This window comes from Ceratosolen solmsi, unplaced genomic scaffold (assembly GCF_000503995.2).
Source record: "Ceratosolen solmsi marchali unplaced genomic scaffold, CerSol_1.0 scaffold6, whole genome shotgun sequence".
NCBI lineage: Eukaryota > Metazoa > Arthropoda > Insecta > Hymenoptera > Agaonidae > Ceratosolen > Ceratosolen solmsi.
In genome coordinates this window covers 2,348,201-2,370,008 of record NW_011948414.1, presented here as the reverse complement: position 1 = coordinate 2,370,008, position 21,808 = coordinate 2,348,201, and the positions used below count along the sequence as shown (strand labels likewise).

Below are 21,808 nucleotides of genomic sequence, written 5' to 3'. Positions count from 1 at the left end.
TCAAACTTAAAGCAATTTAAAAAAATATATTTAATTCTGCAGCGCTAATAGTATTCATTTTAAACAGAATTTTTTAAATATTAGATTTTGAATATTCGTATACTTCAACAATGTATTTAATATAATGTGTTTTTATTTAATTTGTCATTTTGAAATTTTTGACAATTAAGAAAAATTCTATGTATTATTAGAGCTTTAAATTATCAATTAAAAGTCAAATGTAATATACTCTAATACAGAGTTTACATTAATAAACATTAAATTTTCTATTTAATCATAAGGGTCTTTCTATGTATCACAGGAATAATACAAAATGGGATATGGTAAAGCAAAGCTAGGTACATGTTTCACGATACTCGCAGTTCTTCTAGCAATTTACTACAGAAGCTCTAGCGATGTGCTCCAGAAAAAGCTATACAATGTTTTGAAGGCTTTGGAAAGATTAGAAAGCAAGTATATGGTTAACCCCAGGCCAAAAGTTGCTATTGGTTATGGTATTTGCACGGATGTGTATATAGAGGCTGGAAATCTTTTGAAGTATTCTGAGAATATTGGCCAGCCACAGCACTTTGATGAAATAAGTACCAAAGAAGAACTTCTCAAGAGCTTTGCTTATTATTTTAGACATGGAGCAGCTGCAGAGTTAGTAATACTGTTTTTTTATATAATTTATATGTATTAAAAAAAAATAAAAATAATAATAATGTGATAACTAAAACGATAAGATAACAGGCATAGTAATGTTTAAATTAACTCAGTCAGCCATAGTAAAGAATTTTTTGTACATAATTATGTAAAATTAATACTTAACAATTAAATAATTATAGTACTTTAATATTTAATAATTAAAAAAAATGTTATACTTTATAAACTCATTTAAATACTTTGAAAAAAATAATAATTAAATGTGTAAAAGAATTTCATGATATTATAATTAAGAATAATAATTTTAAATGTAATCGTAAAATTTTATTTTGATCCATTACAATTGTCCAGAATGTTGCTGTTCAATTAGTCAAATCACTGATATTTATTGCTTCTTATAATTGTGCCTTCGTAAACTAAAATTTTCATATTCTATAATGCATTATCCATACTTCGATCCATGTACTTTTAAACAGATGTAACTATTTTTCATTCAATTATTTTTATTGGTATACGTTTTGACTTTTCGCCCAAACACTTATTTCATCTCGGTTTGTCAATTTACAGACGCTTCATGTCGAACAACACCCTATTCGACGATTTGGTTGCCAGCGCTCGCTCCTATTCATCATCCTACTCTACAATTGGGGGTAATGCGGCTGTCATGGCGATGAGGCTCGTGCGAGAAGGTTGCGACGTAGTCCTTGCTGCAAGACTGACAACATCATTATTGCAAATGATTCCCCAAGCTATCACGGTCGTCGGGGGGGAAGTTGAAAGGGACGACATACATTTGATATTAGAATATAAGAGGGGAGAAACTTGGGGTCCCTATACAAGTGCCCGAGCGAACAGGTAACGAGGTTTACTTTCTGTCAGAAATAGCAATTCACTTAGTAAAAATAAATTATTAACTAACTTCATATATTTACAGCTAACATAAATTTCATAGAGAATGTTCAATATTTTATATAGAGTGCAGAAAAGCAACAATTTTTAACCTTAAACTCATTGTAATCACGTGCCCACAATAAGTAATTGTAATATCTCAACACCAGAATATTCTTTTCTCGTTTAATGTTTGTAATTGCAGTACAGCATGATATATAAAATTTTGTTTCAATATATAATAGTAGCATTAGAAAAAGCCTATAATATTAAAATGTAATTGCAACTATATTTAAAACTTTTACTTTTATTGAATAAAGCAAGTATATTTTTTATCTGTCGGATATAATTATAATTATAATTTTAGTCTATTGTATTTCTTTTAATGAATTGATGAGTTTAAAGATTAACGTACAAATTTAAAAAATTGTGGATAAATTAAGATTTAACAGTAAATTTATAATCATTTTTAATATGGCCATGAAAATAAAATCTTAGGAAAGGTAATTTTTGTGCATACAATATAACACAATATTTATATAATATTTATGTGCTATCAATCACCACTTAAAAAAAAGCTCATTTTTTAAAAGGCACCACTCAAATAAATTTCATAAAAACTAAAAATTGCATTTATTTATTAAAGCTATAAAGCTTTAATGCGGTTTTATAAATCTACAATTAATCGATGAAAACAATTCGTAGGTACATCGTACATAATGACAGACATAATCCGAAAATGAGCGGACTCGAGGAGCTAGGCCAACTTCTTCCCGAATTCAAACCAGATCTTTTGATAATAAGCGGTCTTCAGATGATGGACAACTATCCGTTTGGCGAAGGCGACCGAATGAAAAGTCTTGAGAAAATAAAGGATCAGATGCGCAGTCAGCGCCTAGCAACGAAAATTCATTTCGAAATGGCCTCCTTTGCAGAGGAAAATCTCATGATGGATCTAAACAAAATGGTGATTCCTTACGCGGATAGTCTCGGGATGAACGAGCAGGAAATCACGAATCTGCACAACTCATTGTATTACGGCAACATATCGCTCGTAGCAAACTCCACGCCGCGAGTTGCCACTGTCCTAGATCAAATGCGAGAGCTCTTCAGACTTATTAGGTCGAAGAGCGAGGGTGTCGAAGGATCGAGAATTCTGACAAGAATTCACGTACACACACTCGCTTATCAAGCTATATTAACCGTTAAAAATTCATCCTGGAAGAATACCATTGCAGCCGCTGCCAAAGCATCGTTAACCGCACATCGACATGTCTGCAGCACTAATAATGTAAGTAAAATTTTGAATTCGTAGTTTTATAAACTTATATTATCGTATAATTTTATTAAAAATTACTATTACTAAAACTCATATTATTGCAATGAGTTAAGATTATGGAAATTAATTTATTTTTAATTTCAAATTGATCTTTTAGTACTTGTTAAAATTAAAAATTAAAGATGACAATAACTTATGGTAACAAATTTGACATTTCTTATTTAAGATTAAGATCTTTACGATCTAAAAAAAAGTATATTAATAAAATAATAATTTATGTTAAAATTTAAATTATATATTAAATTATTCTATATTATATGTTAGATTATTATATATTCTATATATAACGTATAACGAATATAACGTGCTAAATTTAAAAAATTTAATATTTAAATGCACCGATTAAAATTATGTAATGAGAAAATAAATATAAAATAAATATTCCATCCTTCCTGAACTTTTTTTATATATTAGCTCGTACAAAATTATTTATAATAGGCGCTCTTTTCTTGTTATAAAATTTTACAATATTAAGTATCTTAATATTGCGAACTCGTTTTCGCATTGTATCAAGCTAAGTTTTCTAAATTTAAATTTTCGTTAAAAAACAATCGAGCGAGTTCTCATTAGACGACATATCCATTATATACAACGTACATCATATCGCATCGTTTATTTTCCTTGTTTGATCTTCCACTTATCAGTTAATAAGTGGAGAATTTCAATAGATATATTGATAAACCGATACCTTGTCTCTCTCCAAAGATATGAAGGAAAATTTTTGTCAATGACGTTACTGTAAGGTTTAAATTATCTAACTATTAACAGTCTCTTTGTCTGTTGCTCATCCAAAAATAGTCTTTTTAGAAAATAAATGATTTCTCGTCTATTAGGTCAATTGGTATGAATTATGCCAATTATAAAAGCTTAAAGATTTGAAGATAAGCCAGCATAATATATCCTCGCTTATTTCATTATTCCTCACTGAAATGTAAATAAGCAAACAGTTATAATAATAGTAGTTTTACGGCATGTATAATGAATGATCTTAGGAGAAGTGATTACGGTTATGATCAACGTTATGTTTCACTATTTATTATTTTTATTTATATAGTTACATTGTTATATGTATAAACATTATTTATACAATTATGTTTTAATATCTATTTCTTACACATTCTCCAGAATATTGAATAAAATAATTATAATACGTCATCAGTCAACATTCCACCAAGCTCACAAATATTATACGCGTGCGCTCGAAGAAGTACCTAATAAAAAAAAAATAATAATAAAATTTATTGATCAAACGAGAAAAACAGACGTAACCCGCAGATATATTCTTTCTAAAATTAACAACTCGTCAAGCATATAATTAATATAATGTCCATTCGATTGGCAAAGGAACAATTATTTAATCGTCAGATCGATAGACCTTCTAAGCAAATATATTTCGTATTTTTAGATCGATTTGCAAAAAGCGACACTTATAATGGACGATAGCTTTACGACATCGATAATTTCCGGCACCAGGATCCCGTTGAATGTGGATAAGCCAGTCGCATGCTGGAACGAAGTGCTGCACGTAGCCAGTAAGAGAATCGACATCGACCTTTGCGTCGCACCGGTACTAGTCTGCACAGAAGTGAGCCAAACGGCTGGTGGAGGTGATAACGTATCAAGCGCCGGACTAGTCCTTCAGATTTAAGCACGATAAAAATTGTTATTTTTACATATATTAGAATCGGCCAGTTCCTTTTCTCGTTATTGTGAATTCGAATATATTATGTTTTTAATATATAGCGTAGGACCTTGTTTAAATATTTTTAATTATCCGGCATTCTCATGTAAATCATAAAAATATAAGTGAGTTCTATATTAGCACTTGACATTATATTTTTGTAGTGTACAAAGCAAAATTTCTTCTAAACAATACACTATGTTAATATGGATCTTTGATCCGCATTGAATTAAAAAAAAAAAAAAAAAAAAAAAAAAAAAAAAAAATGTATAGTGTTGTTTTTTCCCCTTTTTAAAAAAAAAAAAAAAAAAAAAAAAAAAAAAAAAAAAAAAAAAAAAAAGAATGAAAAAAGAGAAAAAAAACAGGAAGTATTCGTATTTTAATACTCTACTTTAAAATGATTGCCCAAGTATCGCGTATATTAAAAGAAATTTTTAATACATTATCAAAAATAATACAAATCACGAACAAAAAATAATTAAATGCTCATCGTTATGTTATAAAAATGTAAATATAATTATAATTACTCTTTATCGTAGTATTAATTTAATATACAATCGATTTTTATACATAAAACATTTTAACATTTTTTTTTATTTTATTCATAAATAGTTTTTACATTTCAATTTTAAATACTATCTTGGTCTATTTTGTCTGTAAGCACAATATATTATGGAAATGTTTAATCCATTTTTATAATAACATTAAACATATCGAGTCTTATTTTCAAATATATAAATTTATAATGTTGAAATTTAAATTAAACAGTGCTTTTATTATACAGTGAGTTTATAAGAAATCTTACTACTACCTTGAGACTAATTATAAAATTAAAATTTCTAACCAAATTTTGAAAATACCATATTTGTTGGAAGTTTTTATAATAATAGGACATTTATAGGTAATGAGTTTGACAGAAGTTTGGAAAACATTTAACCTACTCATCATTTAAAATTATTTTCATTTATTTCTTATAATTACAAATTACTTTTAAGAGCAACTTATTAAATATGAATAATATAGATTTGGTTATTTAGTTGTTTGATATCTTTATTTCCATTGTGATTCTAATTTATTATGAAAAATAGTCCTTTAATGGAATATTATATAAGCATTAGTATCATTATAGTCATTTATATATACCACAAATTCTGAAATATTTTTTTATTTTTTTATTATAAGATTTTAGAAATTTGTCCAAAAAATAACAAAAACAAAAAAAATCAACGAAATTAATTTTACAGCATTTCGTGTAAACGTAAACTCGTATTCAGTTACATAAGAGAATAACAATAAGCTATATTATTTAATTTTTGGAAATGGTTTTTTGTAATGAGCATGTGTAATTTAATTTAATAATGAATGTTGGCCCTTTTATATGAATACGATTGGTCTACTCTTGCAAAATTAGTTGCAATACAACGAATAAAATGAAGATGTATATAGTAAAATACCAATTTCTCGTATGTTTTAAGAGGCATTATTAGAGATAATTATAATTAGAGATTTAAAAATTAAATAAAAATATATAATTTTGTTGTTACGTATAAATATGAATAAATCCATAAATAATAAACTATACTTTATTATTATTTAATGGGATATTAAATCGTAATGTCAAAGAAAAATTCTTTTTAAAACAATAAAAGTGATTATCTTTTTTTTTATACTTATCGTGAATTTATAAAAAAAAAATAGATATTTGTAATTCGCACTCGAAGATCTTTAGATATTTCAACAATAATTCTATAACTTATATTAAATGCAAATATGTATTAATCAAAAACTTACAAATTTCATAATAAGAATCATGTTAATAATGAACGAATTACTAGTTTATTTATTTTCTAATTATAGAAGTTATTTTTTAATTTTTGTTTTAAACTGAAAAGCGTAATTACATTAGAATCATATTTAAATGTACTACATTATCATTGCGTTAAAATAGTGTTAAACAATAAGTTTTTTTTTTAATATTGTTATATAAATGAAAATTTTAAAGTACGAAGGAATCAAAATTACAAAATAAGAATACTTAAAATAGATAGTTAAAAATTAATAAAGCTCAATGATTTTTTTTTTTTACTTTGTAAGTATTATTTCATTAAAAATAAAAAAGTAAATGCACCGAATCCTCATTTTCACAGTTGTTTTCATGTACTTCATGTACTTTGAGTTTTCTTAGTCTTGAACGTACAGAATTAAACGCTCGGTTCAATTCTTAATTATTAAATAGTTTTATTATATTCATTCCACTTTATATTTTATTACAATTAATTATATATTGTGCTTTGAATTTCTACGTGTAAGTGAATAACTTTATAAATTAAAAATACAAAATGCGTTTTGAATTTTAATGCAACAATTCATAGTAATCTCACAATAATTTCTTGTATTACTATTTATTCTTTATAAAGACGTATATTAAGAAACGATAAGTTTTTTTTTTCTTAATTGTATTTCTTTATACGTTAATTGTAATTTATATTTATTTATTAAAAACTTCAAGGATTATAGCTGTCAAATCGGATTCAATCTGCATTAATAAAAAGATTTTTAGAATAGAATATTATTCACTTATAAGTAATGTGAGATTACTGTTACGACCTTTGAAAATAATCTCATTGTACTAATACTTTTTAAGAAAAAAATAATATTAATATTATTTTATGCGTATTATATAATATTAATACGAAGAAAATGTTTTTTTTTTTTAAATAATGTTATAGTTAACTAGTTGTAAATGCATGAAATATCAAGTTAAATATATTTATAAACAATTCAATTTACTTAATATAACAGTAAAATCATTTATAATGAAATTATAAATTTAGTCGTAAAAGTCATATAATACTATGCAATTCATGTATTATTATTATATATCCTAGGTATTTAAAGAATTAATAAATAATATATTATGTATAGGTAATAATCGTGTGTAATTGAAGACTGGAGAAATAAAAGGCTTGAGCAAATTATAAATTTTAATTATCTTATATTTTTATATTATCCAATCCTTATTGGGTTCCTTATTACAATATAACAATAAAAATCATTGAACCGACGATTTCGCTCGTTCAATAAATTATTGGAATTGTTTCAACACGAATTATTTCTTTTCGAACACTATTTCTCTTCGTCAATGTCTCGATTTAATTGTTCACAAGAATACTCTTTCATTATTAATTGTAATCACTATTGACCGATTATATCTAAAAATACTTTGAATAGTGTACAAAACAAAAAAAAATAAAATAAAATAAAAAAGCGGACTTCACGTTTCTCAAACTGTACAAATTAAAATGAAAAAAATAACAGTTGAGAGCAAAAGACGGATGATCAAATGAATTGAAATCAATCGTATTTTTGAGGATTATTCGTTGGAACATGAAAATACAAATTACATACACCATGTATTTTACGTAAAATGCGAAACACTGTCCTGAAATTTTAAAAATAAAGTCCTGTAATTGGGATACGGAAGCCTTGCGCAATAAGGCTGAGCGATGTTGCAATAATAATTTTTGTTCTATTTTTGTTTATTTTGCAGTGTAATATGCTACAAAATTTCAGTATATTATATTTTTTCACTAAAAATATACATCAAATTGTATTTAAATACATAAAATTAATTTTTTTTCTATTTAAAACAATAAAGTAATATTTTGAAACTTTGCAGCATAAATATTTAAAAAAATATATTTTCTATTTAAGAGCACATTAAACTCAACTATTATATAAAAATGATAATTTTTTTGTTTTCATATTCATCATTTAAAAGAGTTATTATCGCTTACATAATACATAATTTTCATTAATATTCAAATAATTAGAAAATCTTGTTATCTGATTATTTATGAAATATCAATTGAAATTCAATTGTTAATTTATATTATATGTAGAACGATATAATATAAAAATATTTTAAAAAATACTAAATATTGTTATCAAACACGATTTTTTAATTTAAAAAAAAAGTTTACAAATCAATCTGAAACAAATATACATTAGTAGAAAATATAATTTTAATTTTAAATATTATATATTATTTGTGTTTTTATATTTAATACTTATGATCAATTTAGTACTTCATAGTAGAATTAAAGGTAAATATAATTTAGATTTTTAAATATAAAATATCCTCCAATGTCTGAATGTGCACGCACAGGTATACACACAAAAATACAAATCATTATACAATTCCCAGAACCAATTTTTTTTTTTAACGTTGATATTTCCGTTTATTTTAGGTAGAACGGGAAAAATTTTAATTCATACAATATATATATATATACACATGGAATGTAATTGTTAGTTACGTAGCTTTTTTATGGATATTTTCTGGTTTGCAAAAACTATATAAAAATTTGTACAAAAAATATATTTCTACAATCTTTTAAATTGCATGTCTTACTTAATATTCGTTTGTATAACAAAATGATACAATTGACATATTCACTTTATACTTTTGAATGAAACTCCATAAATTATATTTAAATCATAATTCTGTAAAATAATATCATTGATAATGAAATCATACCAAAAACCTTTTAAATTTAGTTTAAATCACTTTTTATGTTGATTATATAAGTTACTTTGCAAACATTACAAAAATAGCTTATAATCAGAATTTTGTAATGTATAAAGAATTGTTTAATAACAATAATTTATTTAATATATGGTCGTGTATGGATATTTTTATATTTAAAGTTATTTTATACTAAGTGGGAATAAACAAATCTAACAATTGAAATTGTCTTATATTTTTAATAATATCGAAGGTGGTATTGTTAAAAGTTTTTTATATTATATATAATTTTGATTGATAGCATCCATATATTTAATTGTATATCTATTATTATATAATTTAGAATCAGCTTTGTTTTTAATTATATACTCTATCATTTTTTAATTATAGCAAGATAGAAACGAAGTTTTAATTTTGAGATATTTGAAATTAAGTCACTTAAATAGTTAAAATATTAGACATATTACGCTTTGAAATTTAGTCAAATTAATGAATCATTTGAATGAAAATAACTTATATTTTAAGTCATAAATCACGTAAAATCTAATTAATGATGATAATGAAAATAACTAACATTTTCCTATAATTTCCAAGCTCTTCTAGCGATTTAATATTACACATTTATTTAATACTTCACATCATACACTAAGTGAGTAGTGCATTTCTAATATTGCAAATAAACAAAAAAGATTTTAATTGTACAACAGTCGCTCAGTCAAACGAAATATACGGCTCCTACCCGCCGTTCCGTACGCGTGTCTAAAGAATCGTATCACCCTCGTCGATACCCAGCATTTTTAGATCGTCGGGCCCCGGGGCCGTCTCGAGTTCAGGTTCCTGTTGCGTGATCTCAGGCGGCGGTTGGTCCATGTAGTCAGGTCCGTATCCCATACAACCAAGCATACTATACATCGAGCCATACATTATCGTATTCTCATGGCCGTGAGAATGATTGGCATCATCGTTCACTTCGTCCTTTGGAAAGATAATATTCAAGGCCTCTTGGAGATCCTCGGGTAAGGGAACCCCGTCCGCTCGTTTTTCCACAGGCTCGGGGATCTCGGTCACATCAGCGACTGGGACACCCGGTATCTCCGTTGTAGGCGGCAATGGTGGTGGTGGATTTGCATAAATACCTGGGGGTGGTATCTGCATCTGATGCATATACGGTATTGGCGCTACCGGTGGCTGTTAAACAAATGAATTGTTGAAACGAATAACGACTGCAGGAGCACTCAGATACATAAACACTTGAAATACATTAGCTTCTTCAACGTAATAAGAGTTTGAGTCAACTAGAACGTAGATTTAAAAAAGAAACAATATTGATGCCCTTATATTTTGAAATTGTATTTTACATTTTATTAGAAAAAAAAAAAAAGTATTTTTTTCTGAAAATCTATTTAAATGCAGTTATATAATAGATATATAATATTATAATAGATTAAATACTATATTCGTATACTACTGAAATTGTTACAAATCATGTACTTAACATGCAATGTAGAAACAGATATTATTTTAAATTAAATTTAAAAAATATTTTGTTGCTTTGCACATAAAACAAATCTTTTACCTGAGTTGGCGGATGTATGAATGTATTAGTGACAAAGGGTGGCGGCGGCCCTTGGTGCGTAAATGGTGTTGGCGTCGCTTCTGGCTTTTTCACTGGGTACCCTGGAGGTGGCATACTAGTATTAGGAATAGAAGGCGGGGGTTTAGATACATCTTCCTTCGATTCTTCCACATTTTGCTCAATTACTGCCTCCTCTAATTGATCCTCGATCTCCATGTCTACGACCTCGCCAGGAATATTATTACCCGGTTTATCATTGAGCGTAGGCGGAGGTGGTGCCACAAGGATTTTCATTTGCTGGGCTTTGATCGACACTGTATTATTGGGTAGTGCAACTGGCGTGGCAAGTTTCGGTACATGAACAACGCCTGAAAAAAATTAAGATGTAATTAATTTGATTTTAAAATCTAAATATTTCAAATTTTAATATAAAAAAATTGAATTTTATACAAAATATATGATTGTCTCCTAATTACCTGGTGGATTGATAATCTCACTAGGAACCTTTGGAGTGTCTTCAAATTTGCTCTGAGTATATGGAAGTGCAGTTACTTCTTTTTCGGGTAATTTAGGATCATCCTTTTTTTTAAAAAGTGGTAAACGCCCTATAAAAGGTAGTTTGCCTTTCATAACATTTGACTGGGATTTCTTTTGGCTTTGATGTCCGCTGCTCCCTTTCTTCGATTTATTATTTGACTCTCCGCTTTTTTTATCGTACTTAGATTCATCATTTGATTCATCGTCACGTTTATACTTATCATAACTACGCTTTGGGCTGTATTCGCGGTTACGATCGTGACGCGGAGAGTCGTTGGAATCTCGGCGTCTTCTACTTTCATAGTAGTCTCTATAGATAGTTAACGTTATAATTAATTTAAGGTTTAAATATTATTAAATATGAAATACACAATTATTCAATTTTTTTCTTTTCATTTACTACTTCATAATAAATACAATTAGAAGTTTATCATAAGTTTACAATCAGAATTAAATATTTGTTTGCTTACTTCTAACATTATATTTGCAATTCTAACCCTATAATAATAATTTACATAACAAACACGTAAAGTATGTATTGATAATATAACTTCACCTTTCTCGATCTCTATCGCGACCGCTTCTTCGCCTATCGTATCTGTCATCCCTATATCCTCTCTCGTACTTGTCATCCCTTCTATCCCACTTATTGCCGTAGCTCTCCCGCCTCTCCTCCTTGACATATCTATCCCTATCCCTATCCCTGTCCCTGTCGTCATCTCTGTCCCTGTCCTTTTCTTTTTCGACTGGTTTCATGGACATGTTAACCTGCTGCTTCGTCCAAAAGCCCATATGAGGCTTAGGCATATCCTCCGGTTTTGTTACAGGTGGAGGATTTTGAATCATGATCTTGTTTTCTTCTTCCTTTTTGAGCCAGAAGGTTTTTGGAGGTTCCTTGGGACCCCATGCTTGAAGCTCTGCCTCGGCATTGTTGTAACCATCTGTTTTCATATCCCTAACCATCTGCTGCTGCAATTGGTTGTTATCCATATCTTGTTTAACCTTCATTTTTTCACGTAGAGAGTTCATAATTTGTCTGTCATCCGCTGACTCATCATTACCTATTAACATTATAAATAATGCATTTCAATGGGTAAAATGATTGTTATACTATGTAATGGTCGTAATTTCTTTTTTTACTTTTAATTGAAATTCTTATTTTATAAAATAAAACAATAAATTAAGACGAGTAATTTAAGGAATCTAATTATTTCGTTAGTGTATAAAAGTATAAAGATCTAAATATAATAGCTTACATTAAGGATTAAACATGAAAATATTTTTTCATTTAAATTGAAAAACAATTAAGCTTATTAATTTCTCAAATAATAATCTAAAATTTAGTTCTACGGTTTTAAAATACTTTATCCCTAACCGTCAATATATGTTATAAATACCATAACTGTCATCATCATGGATAGATGAGCCTTTCATCTTATTCCTCATGGCAACACGAATACTTCTGGAAGCATCTTCACTGGTAATTCCATTATTACTGCCAGAGTCATTACTGTCCGAGTCGCTCGATGTATCCGAGTTGCTACTTTTTGTTTTGCGTTTTTTCGTCTTTTTCTTATTTTTTTTTGCTTTCTTTGACTTTTTTGATTTAGACGTTGAACCATCTTCTTTCTGCTTTTGAATCTCTAGTTGAATCTGTTTGTGCTTTTCGTCAGAAAATGCCTTTTCACGGTCGGCCATCCAATCAGTTTCCCAATGTGGATTTTGCTCCACAAAACGCTGTTAAATCATTAATTTTCATTTAAAAGAAAATAATTAATAATTAGACAACATAATTTTTGTCGAATGACTTTACAGTATCAAAGGTTCACTATTGTCAAGCTGTATTTATGTATTTTCAGATTTTAGAAAGTTTTCATAACATCCAAATTTTTAGTACAGAAACTAATGATGAAATACTTGAATGAATACTTACGCTGTAATTCTCAGAATGCCGCCGGGACTTCAAGTGCAAACTGGCACAATGAAGATCCCCAATCCAGACATTACACAGCTTACAATACCAAGCTGTCGAAGGACTGAAGAACTGAAGACCTGCGAGACAAAGAGAAAATAAAAATGTGGTTAGATAAATCACAGGCAGTCATATATTATTTAGGGAGCATTTTTTATAATGTAAAGTTTCATGAAGAATGACCTTGTGTTTATCCGCGACAATGCTCACAAGTGTCACGCTGAAAACAAAGGTTGGTTTTTCATTAAAAAGTAGGAAGCAATTTTTCGTCGTGGAGATAAAGAGAAACTATAATTAAATTGATATCCTGTTGATAGCAGAAGTCCTAAAAAAGGGTTAAAAAAATAAGAGGGTTCAAGGCGAGATTTATTTTTTATTACTAATAATAACAATAGATACATATTATACAGTACATTTCACATGTATATATATATATATATATATATATATATATATATATATATATATATATATTTTTTTTTTTTTTCTATCCAAATATAACATAACTGTTTAAATATATAAATGTATAGATAATTTTTACTTATTAATATAGATATACTTTATAATCATTTGAATACGATTGTAAGCACAAATACAATTGTAATAATAAAATATTTCCTGTGATTTATATATCACAGGTTTTTCTTATACTTCGTCAGCTGCACAAAAAATTGTTTTTCATCTTCCTCACTTTCAAATACCATCACGAACCTAGACGAATAAAAATTCATGTAACACCATATATAATAATATCACACGCGAATAAAAATAAAAATTAATTCACGTTGCACACTGTTGCCGTAGCTCTTCTTAAGAGAATGTATGCGAAAAACACAAATTCGATATCCTCTTTCCTTTCTCTCATTGACATCATGAAGAAGATAATATACATAGTAAAACGTCGACGAAAATAAAAAGTACATCTGTATTGCCAAGAAATGAAATGAAAATAAGGGCCATTCAAAAATAGGCACTTCAAGAAAAATAATGTAAAATGCATGTGAACGAAGAGTATAGTAAACAGTATTGCTGACATTTTTCTTCAATACATACCAAGCACACGCGACAGTGTCTGCGCGAACTCTACGGAATTACTCTATATAATTAGTAAAGAAAAAAAGTTTATTCATTGAAACATTATCATACCTTTAATTGGTGTTCTTTTTGTCCGTAGTCCTGGATAATATGGTACATCCTTCTCAGTTCCCTCGAGCTTGCTGTCGTGCCAAGGCATGTCGACTATTTTACGTTCCTATAGCAAACAAAATACGTATGATAGTTTGAATTGCCAGTACGCTCATGGAATTTACTATATAATTTAGCATTCATCTTTTAAAAGTATCAAATAAACAAATAAATCAATAAAAAACTCTATATTATTATTATTATTTTTTTTTAAATTGTAAATTAGTATTACTTTCATAAAATATGATGACAACGCTAAACCATTCTAAAATGATAAAAATATTCACGCAAAAATGTAGTATATTTGAAATATTCTTTTTAATTCTATATATTCTTGATTAAATTTCAAGTAATTAAAAAGAATAATACATTATTCTCAAGTTCAACCGATTAAAAGTTAAAAAATTCAAAAATATAAATACTTGATACTAAAATTAAAATCAACTAATATAAGATAATCCTGTATTTATATGTGCAGAAAAGATAAAGTATATATTTGTGTAAATTCTTCCAATGAGTGGTATCCATAATCATAGTTATAAATTGACTTACCAAACATATTTCTTTATGTTCATTGCTATGAAGATGATTTAAGTATTCTTTAGCAGTTTTCGGAAAGATGTCACAAGTTTTGCACCAATGCATTTCTGGATCATAATGTACGAAGTTGTACGTAGGTTTCAATTCTTCATCTCTGTTGTCTGAGTTTGAGGAATTCATTGATGCTTTACTAGCAGAAAAGTCCTCCTTCGGACTTTTCGAGCGTTTAATCATTTCTGGTTTGTACTTTAGTTTCAAATCTTCAACAGTTACTTTGTCACCAATAATATCAGTTAGCATATCAATTACATTATGTATGGATTTCATTTTATTTTGTACTTCGACCTGAAAATCAAGCAAATCGTTTTTGAACAATATTTTAACTTTGTATTTAAAAATTATAATTATATATAGAATTATATGTATGTAAAAAATTACTTTAAAACGAATATGTCAATATTCATTTATTCTTGTATATATGATATAATTAATAAAATCCACACATTGTCTTTATGCATCAAAGGTAATAATTTAAAAATTTTAACGCATGTTCGATTAACAATCCGATTTATTAATAACAATATAAAAATTATTTCTAAAATGTTGAATTAAAAAATTCTGCTTTTCAAAACTTTAAAATTTAATTAAAAGGTGAAGAAAAATGTAAATTTTATAATTATTTATTTTATAAATAATATTATTATAAAATTATTATAAAATTTTAAGAATTTTTTTTATATAAGCTCTTACTTGTTTGTTCACCATTACCATACAATAATATTGTTATAATTTTTACTAACGTAATCTATAAAAATAAATTTATAGAATATTTTAATAAAACAATGCAATGAAAAATTGTTACGCATATAATTATTACTCGCTTACTTGATTAAGTAAATTTATAAAATTTGAAAATTAATATCAATAACTATTATTTAATTAAAATTACATGGTGTAATTCATTGATCAATTGAATCACTTTAATCATCGTTTATAACAAACTGATTTAATGAAAAATATGATTTTTAAATTTTTATTTTATTTTATTATTAAATATCATCTTAATAATGAAATATAATCTATTATGAATAGGTAACTTCTTTAAAGTGATAAATAATTTTGTTATATTTAACAAAATTTCATTATTAGGGCTGAAATGCACCCTTTAATAACTATACATAAATACTCAATTAAAACATTAATTTACATGCGGTAGTACAGACAGAAAGGAGCATTGACGTAATTTGTGAATGTATAGAAAAACAAGCAATAAGCATTTTTTTAAATTTTTAAATAATTTTTAAGTAAATGAAAAAAAGTGTACGAACCTGTAACTTCTGGTTTTCTTTGATAATACGATTATTTTCTCTTCCCCCATCTTTGCCGATTTCTTCACATTGTTTTCGTAGAATTTCTAATTCCCGTTGCAGTGTCGATGATTTCTTGACATATTCCTCGCGTTGCTTCGCCAGTGTCGCCTTTTGCTGCTTCAATTCAGCTGCGATGGCTATTCGTTGTAGAAGATTTATTAATTACTTAACACAAGTTGCATGCAGAAAAGGAAATTAGTATTACGTTTCTAAAATATCTACGTAGGAAGATAAGTAGTGCGATTAATGATACTAGACCAAAACAAAGTGAATTGCAGCTTAAAATGAAACATAAGTACTTTGTTTAAATTTTAAATGAATATTTTCGCGATATATTATAGTATCTAGGCAATTAATATTCAACAAAACAACAAACAATAAAATAATCGATACTCCTGATTATTACTATCAAATAATCAATACAAGATAAATTTTTTATTATAAAATTAAAATTGTATTAAAAGTACAGTTTTCCATGATTTGCTTTGTGAATTTATTATTTTTAAATTATGAAATAAATAGCGATTCATATTTTTGTTGTCTGGAAATTATAGCTTTGTTTTGGTCATTAACAGCAGTTAAGGAAAATTATTAGCGTTGTTTCTACTTCATGCTTTATTATTTATCACAAAACGTTTTTTAACACTACCAAATGATACACGATTGAAGAGATTTCATTGACAGGTCATTCTCATTTCAATATAATATTATAAAATATTATCAATTATCAAAGTTGTAAGTTTCATTTTTATTTTTTAATTCTATATTATATTAAATAATTTATGCTGCAGTTTAATGCAATCATTTTCATTGTAATAATTTTGGTAAACAAAAAAAATTTTAATTTTCAAGAAAATGAATCAGCACTTTAAACAGTTTCAAAATATTTATACTTTTTTATTCCTATATTATATATTTACTAAATTTGTACATTAGTTAAATATAGTATTTTAATTTTTTTTTTTTTTTTTTTTTTTTTTTAAATAATAAAAACAATAAGAAAATAGTTATATTATAAATCATATTGAAATATTAGGACTGTAGGGTACTTTTCGAATATTTTTTTTTAACGATCACGAACTTGATTAAATTGTCAAAATATTACCGTAAATTATTCAATAAATAATAATAATAATAATAGTAAAGTATTTAAAAATTTACATATTCTGAAATTGCTTTTAAGTTTTAATTCCTTAATTCACTTAGAGTAAAAATGTTTAAAAATAAAAAGCCTAAGATTTGTGCTGAAAAGTCTTGATTCTATAAAACCGAAAGTAAGAATAATGCCTTAAAATAAAAACGAGCTATAATAATTGAATTTTCTGACATTTATTAATGTTATATTTATCGTTTAAAGTCACGTTAACATTATCACGGCTTTTAAAACATTGAAAGGTAAAGGTAATAAAACTTTTCTTTTTCAGTCCGACATATATCTATTCATGGTCTTTCAAAATCCATGCGCTCAACATTGAAATTAAATTATATTCGACGGTCTTCAATCGCACATTCCCAGTTAAGATAAGCCAAGGCACAAAACTCGATTTACGGTAATGGCAAATGCTCAGCGATATCACACCTTCTTTCTTGGCTTCCTCCGGCCTGCTGCTGACGGCTGCCATTAGGGCGGCCTGCGCGGCAGGATCGACAACGCGTTGTTGGGGTTTCTCACCACGACTGCCCGGGGGCATAGTAGCGGCCGCGGCGGCTGCGGCTGCCGCCGCGGCCGCAGCCGCCACTGCTTGTTGTTGGCTGTTATATGGGACATTTCCTTGCCAATTCGCCGGCGGATAATCCTGCGAATATCAAAGTTTTCCCTCGCTCAGTTTGGCTTATTAGCACCGTTATTTTCCGATAGCCTTTTCGTTCTCTTACCTTATGCGACTCCTCTTACCTTTACGATTTGGGCGCGCGTACGTTATTTGTGTGTGTGTGTTTTTTATTTGTATTTTGCATTTTTTTTTACTGTAGTAATACTAACTGAAAAATATTTCGTATCGGAGCAGAAATGCAACGACCATGTAAAATAAATTTCTAAGTCATTGATGGGGTTGGGTGGTGCGGTGGTAGAGAGGGGCGGGGTGGTAAACGAAATTTAAGGTCGCGCAAGAGCGTTATCGGTAGCAGCATACTTACATTCTAAGCACTCAAATAAAATATGTACGACGACATTAAATATAACGTCACTTCTACGCAGTGCAAAACACGAGTTTTGCATACGATAATATTGTCATTTTTTGAAAAGTGCTATTTCAAATTTGTATAAACCACTAAAATATCACATGAAACACAATGGTGGAGTCTGAAAATCTCCACTCGTTGAAATTCATTTGTACTTGCTCACTTTTAAACTTCCCTGCTCAAAAAAAGATAATGAAATATTGTAATATAATAAGGAACTTACGTTTCGGTAGCTAGCTGCCTGTGGATATCCTCTGTAGTCTGCATAGCTTTGACCATAGTTATAATTGTAGTTCCCATAGCCTTGCGTGTATTGAATCGGAGGTGGTGGTTGACTAGTATTTGGTGGTGGAGGAGCCTAAAAATTAATATAGTTTTATAATTTTCTTGTTTGTGAGAATGTATCTTGTCTGTGCACTGAGCAATTTAACTATTTAAGCGTGCACAGATATTTGTGCCAATACGTGTTGAACAATTTTTGTAAATATTCACTATAAAAAGTAGTTTTTTAGTTTAGTAGTGTATATTAAAAATAACTATTAAAATCTAAATGAATAGTTATAATAATTTTAAGCTTAAAGCATTACATATCGAAAAATCCTATTTGCAATAATTGAAAGAAACTCTTACGTTATATTGATTGAGAACTGGCTGTGGATAAGCTGTTGAATTGGGTGGATTAGATGCTTTGTTAACGGTTTGCATATTGGTTTTCCATTCGTGCTCTCTAGAAGCATCTTTTCTTCTTGAATTTCTCTCTCTGGAGCTTGAACGAGATCTCGATCTTCTATATCGTCGTCTTGGAGATGGTGATCTTTCGTACTTCTTCGATCGTCTTCTTAAACCATCGGATTCTTCGCTGGGACTTCTTGGTCCCTTGCGCCTGGCTTCTTGCTCCATCAAAATCAGTCAAATAATACTATAACTGTCAAATTATTAACCTACATGTAAATATTGTTTTAATATACATAAGTACAAAAGGAAGTTTATGCACAAAGAAAATTTTATTTAACAGAGTTAAACGATTCACAAATGTCCATTTCATCGACAATAATTATAACAAGGAAAAAAAAAAGCTAATCAGGACATATATTTTTTAAAAATAATTATTGCACTTGATTTATCAAAAAAATATTGTTATTGTCATTTTCATCATTGCATGCAGTAAAGCAATTTAAAGCATTTAATTATATAAGAAGGTATTTGCCTCAACAATTACATATAAAAAAAAAAATCATAAATTTTTAAAAAATTATACAAGATAATTTAAAAAATAATCTTTTAAATCCTTGATATTAATGTATTTTCTTTAAAATAAGCATTAATTATCCTGGCAAAGTATAAACTTAATATTAATTAGGAAAGCAACAATACTAATCGTTTGCAATCTTTTAATTATTAAACGAACCACTATTTTCAATAAATTATAGCTTGCAAAATTAATTATTTATTCAAAACGTGTATATTTTCTTTCTTTCTTTTTTTATTACCTTATCTGTGTTATGAAAATCAGCGAAATAGTTCAACATTTGGTTATGTAGTACACAACTCGTAGACTTTCTTAACAGACGCGCGTATGGCCTAGCTAGGTTAGGAATATCTCTCGTTCCCTTAAAATGCTTCAACTATCCAAACGACGCCTTTGTTCATTCGGAAAGTCTCAATAATCAGCGATATACCGCGTTAGCGTCAGCCATTAAACGAGAAGTCGTGCATTTATCCGGGACAACATGCGCGCGCGTGAGTTGGCTTGGGCCACCGGGTGTCGATGCTAACGCAAGAGAGAGGGAAAACGAAGGTAAAGAAAAGTAACCCTTCTCGCACTTACCTCTAAAATCATACCATGTACCGAGCTTTCCTACGTGATTAGTGCCGCATCAAGTTCGTTACTTATCTCTGATAACTTATTGTAACACGAGGGGATAGTTATTAAAATATTAACATTACACACATTTACTCTTCCAGCTCCCGGTACGCACACAACACAAGATCATAAAAGCAAATCTTTGCGCTTTATAGTTTATATTGTAGTGAATCGTCGACCCGTCGATCAACTGTATGAGCGTTAAACGGTTGCAGGTTGCATGGCGCATCGGTAGTTGCGTGCTTTAGGGCCGGATTCGGAAAATCTCGCCGCGCCTCGATACTTTCCTCCCTATTCCATCTTTCCACACTAAAATCCTGATATTGATATCTTAATTTGCTCTTTCTCATGCAAAATTAAATTATCTTCTTATTTTTGACACCGGGGCTGAATTTTTTCACTATTCTTCTTATTCATTTTGAGCCTCGAGTCCGTTTTAAAAATGCTCACGATGTTAAAAGAATTGGGCCTAAAGATCTTTATAGAATTTCAATGCTCGTGTGGATCATTGTAATTGACGGACATAATGGAGTGTTTGACTTACTTTATTGAAATGCCGGTCACATTACGAAAACGGCACGATCAGTTTTTAGAACGATTGACAATCTTTTCTTTTCATATAAAGAGAAATTAATACGTGATTAAACGTCCATTCGTCGATTATAATGCAAAATGTATTTAAATAAGAGTACAGTGGAGGAAAGAATAATTGTGATCTTTGCGTCACCGTTCGGTCAGACTTCATAAAATTGGACAATATTCTAAGTGAAGGTAGCTTTACATGAAACGATAATTTATGATTTCCTCCGTAATTTAACAAATATTTAATATATTGTTAAGCTACAGAGATAAACGAAGCATTTATTTTATTGAATTTTGGCTAATCGCGTTTTATCGTGTAATTATTAATTATTAATAGTAGTTGATTGTCGACGAGTTTTTAGATAAAAAATTATATAGATGATTGTGAAATGTTGAAATGCCGATGGCTTAAAAGTATTTATTCAGGCTAAATTAATATCTTTTTTGTAATATAAAGTAATATAATACGTACTCCTACATGCAAAACACCAATTTAATAATAATAAATAATGAATAAATAAAAGTAAGCATTGTAAATTATAGATGTACATCTATTTTTATTAAAGAATGAAAATAATTTTTTTTTTAAATATATCTCTTAGTTTATTTCGTATTTGTATTGAAATGTAATTTTTAAGAATAACAGAATTGATTGTATTGTTAAAGTTCCTGAAGTTAAAATTATCAAAATTATTAAAGATTGTTGTGATATTTAGACTGACTCTATGGCAAATGTTTAATATAATGTGAAATATTTCTTAATATAAGTATATTTGCTATCATTATGCAAAGCACATAAAACATCTGTAATGAAGCTTATCGCTATGTTCTTTAATATTAGGTCTGTTAAGCAGCGATTACAAGTTATTTTACTTTTGTATTTTTATATTATTTTAAACACGTAATTTTTTTAATATGCA

General features: G+C 28.2%; 2 protein-coding genes across 9 annotated transcripts; one reads left to right on the top strand and one right to left on the bottom strand.

Annotated features, from left to right (window-relative positions):
• The first annotated feature begins 305 nt into the window (after positions 1–305).
• LOC105367804 (ADP-dependent glucokinase) lies at positions 306–4,653 on the top strand. The gene is made up of 4 exons (XM_011506608.1): positions 306–642; positions 1,213–1,500; positions 2,239–2,824; positions 4,278–4,653. Exons 1-4 carry the CDS (start codon positions 314–316, stop codon positions 4,518–4,520), a joined length of 1,446 nt encoding a protein of 481 aa, XP_011504910.1. The 5' UTR covers positions 306–313; the 3' UTR covers positions 4,521–4,653.
• A 2,965-nt stretch (positions 4,654–7,618) lies between these two features.
• Positions 7,619–20,759, bottom strand: LOC105367802 (zinc finger matrin-type protein CG9776). Of its 8 annotated transcripts, none has more exons than XM_011506600.1 (14): positions 20,271–20,759; positions 19,073–19,383; positions 18,666–18,800; positions 17,841–18,057; positions 16,220–16,398; positions 14,904–15,236; positions 14,313–14,418; positions 13,128–13,246; positions 12,592–12,931; positions 11,751–12,255; positions 11,134–11,504; positions 10,658–11,025; positions 9,821–10,269; positions 7,619–7,995 (listed from the first exon to the last, which is right to left on the bottom strand). In XM_011506600.1, exons 2-13 carry the CDS (start codon positions 19,340–19,342, stop codon positions 9,841–9,843), a joined length of 3,372 nt encoding a protein of 1,123 aa, XP_011504902.1. In that variant the 5' UTR covers positions 19,343–19,383; positions 20,271–20,759; the 3' UTR covers positions 7,619–7,995; positions 9,821–9,840. The 8 variants fall into 8 exon arrangements, with proteins under 8 accessions (XP_011504902.1, XP_011504906.1, XP_011504901.1 ...); XM_011506606.1 differs by lacking the exon at positions 7,619–7,995 and having other exon boundaries at positions 9,639–10,269; positions 17,841–17,959; positions 17,993–18,057; XM_011506607.1 differs by lacking the exon at positions 7,619–7,995 and having other exon boundaries at positions 9,639–10,269; positions 17,841–17,964; positions 17,998–18,057.
• Positions 20,760–21,808: the final 1,049 nt, after the last annotated feature.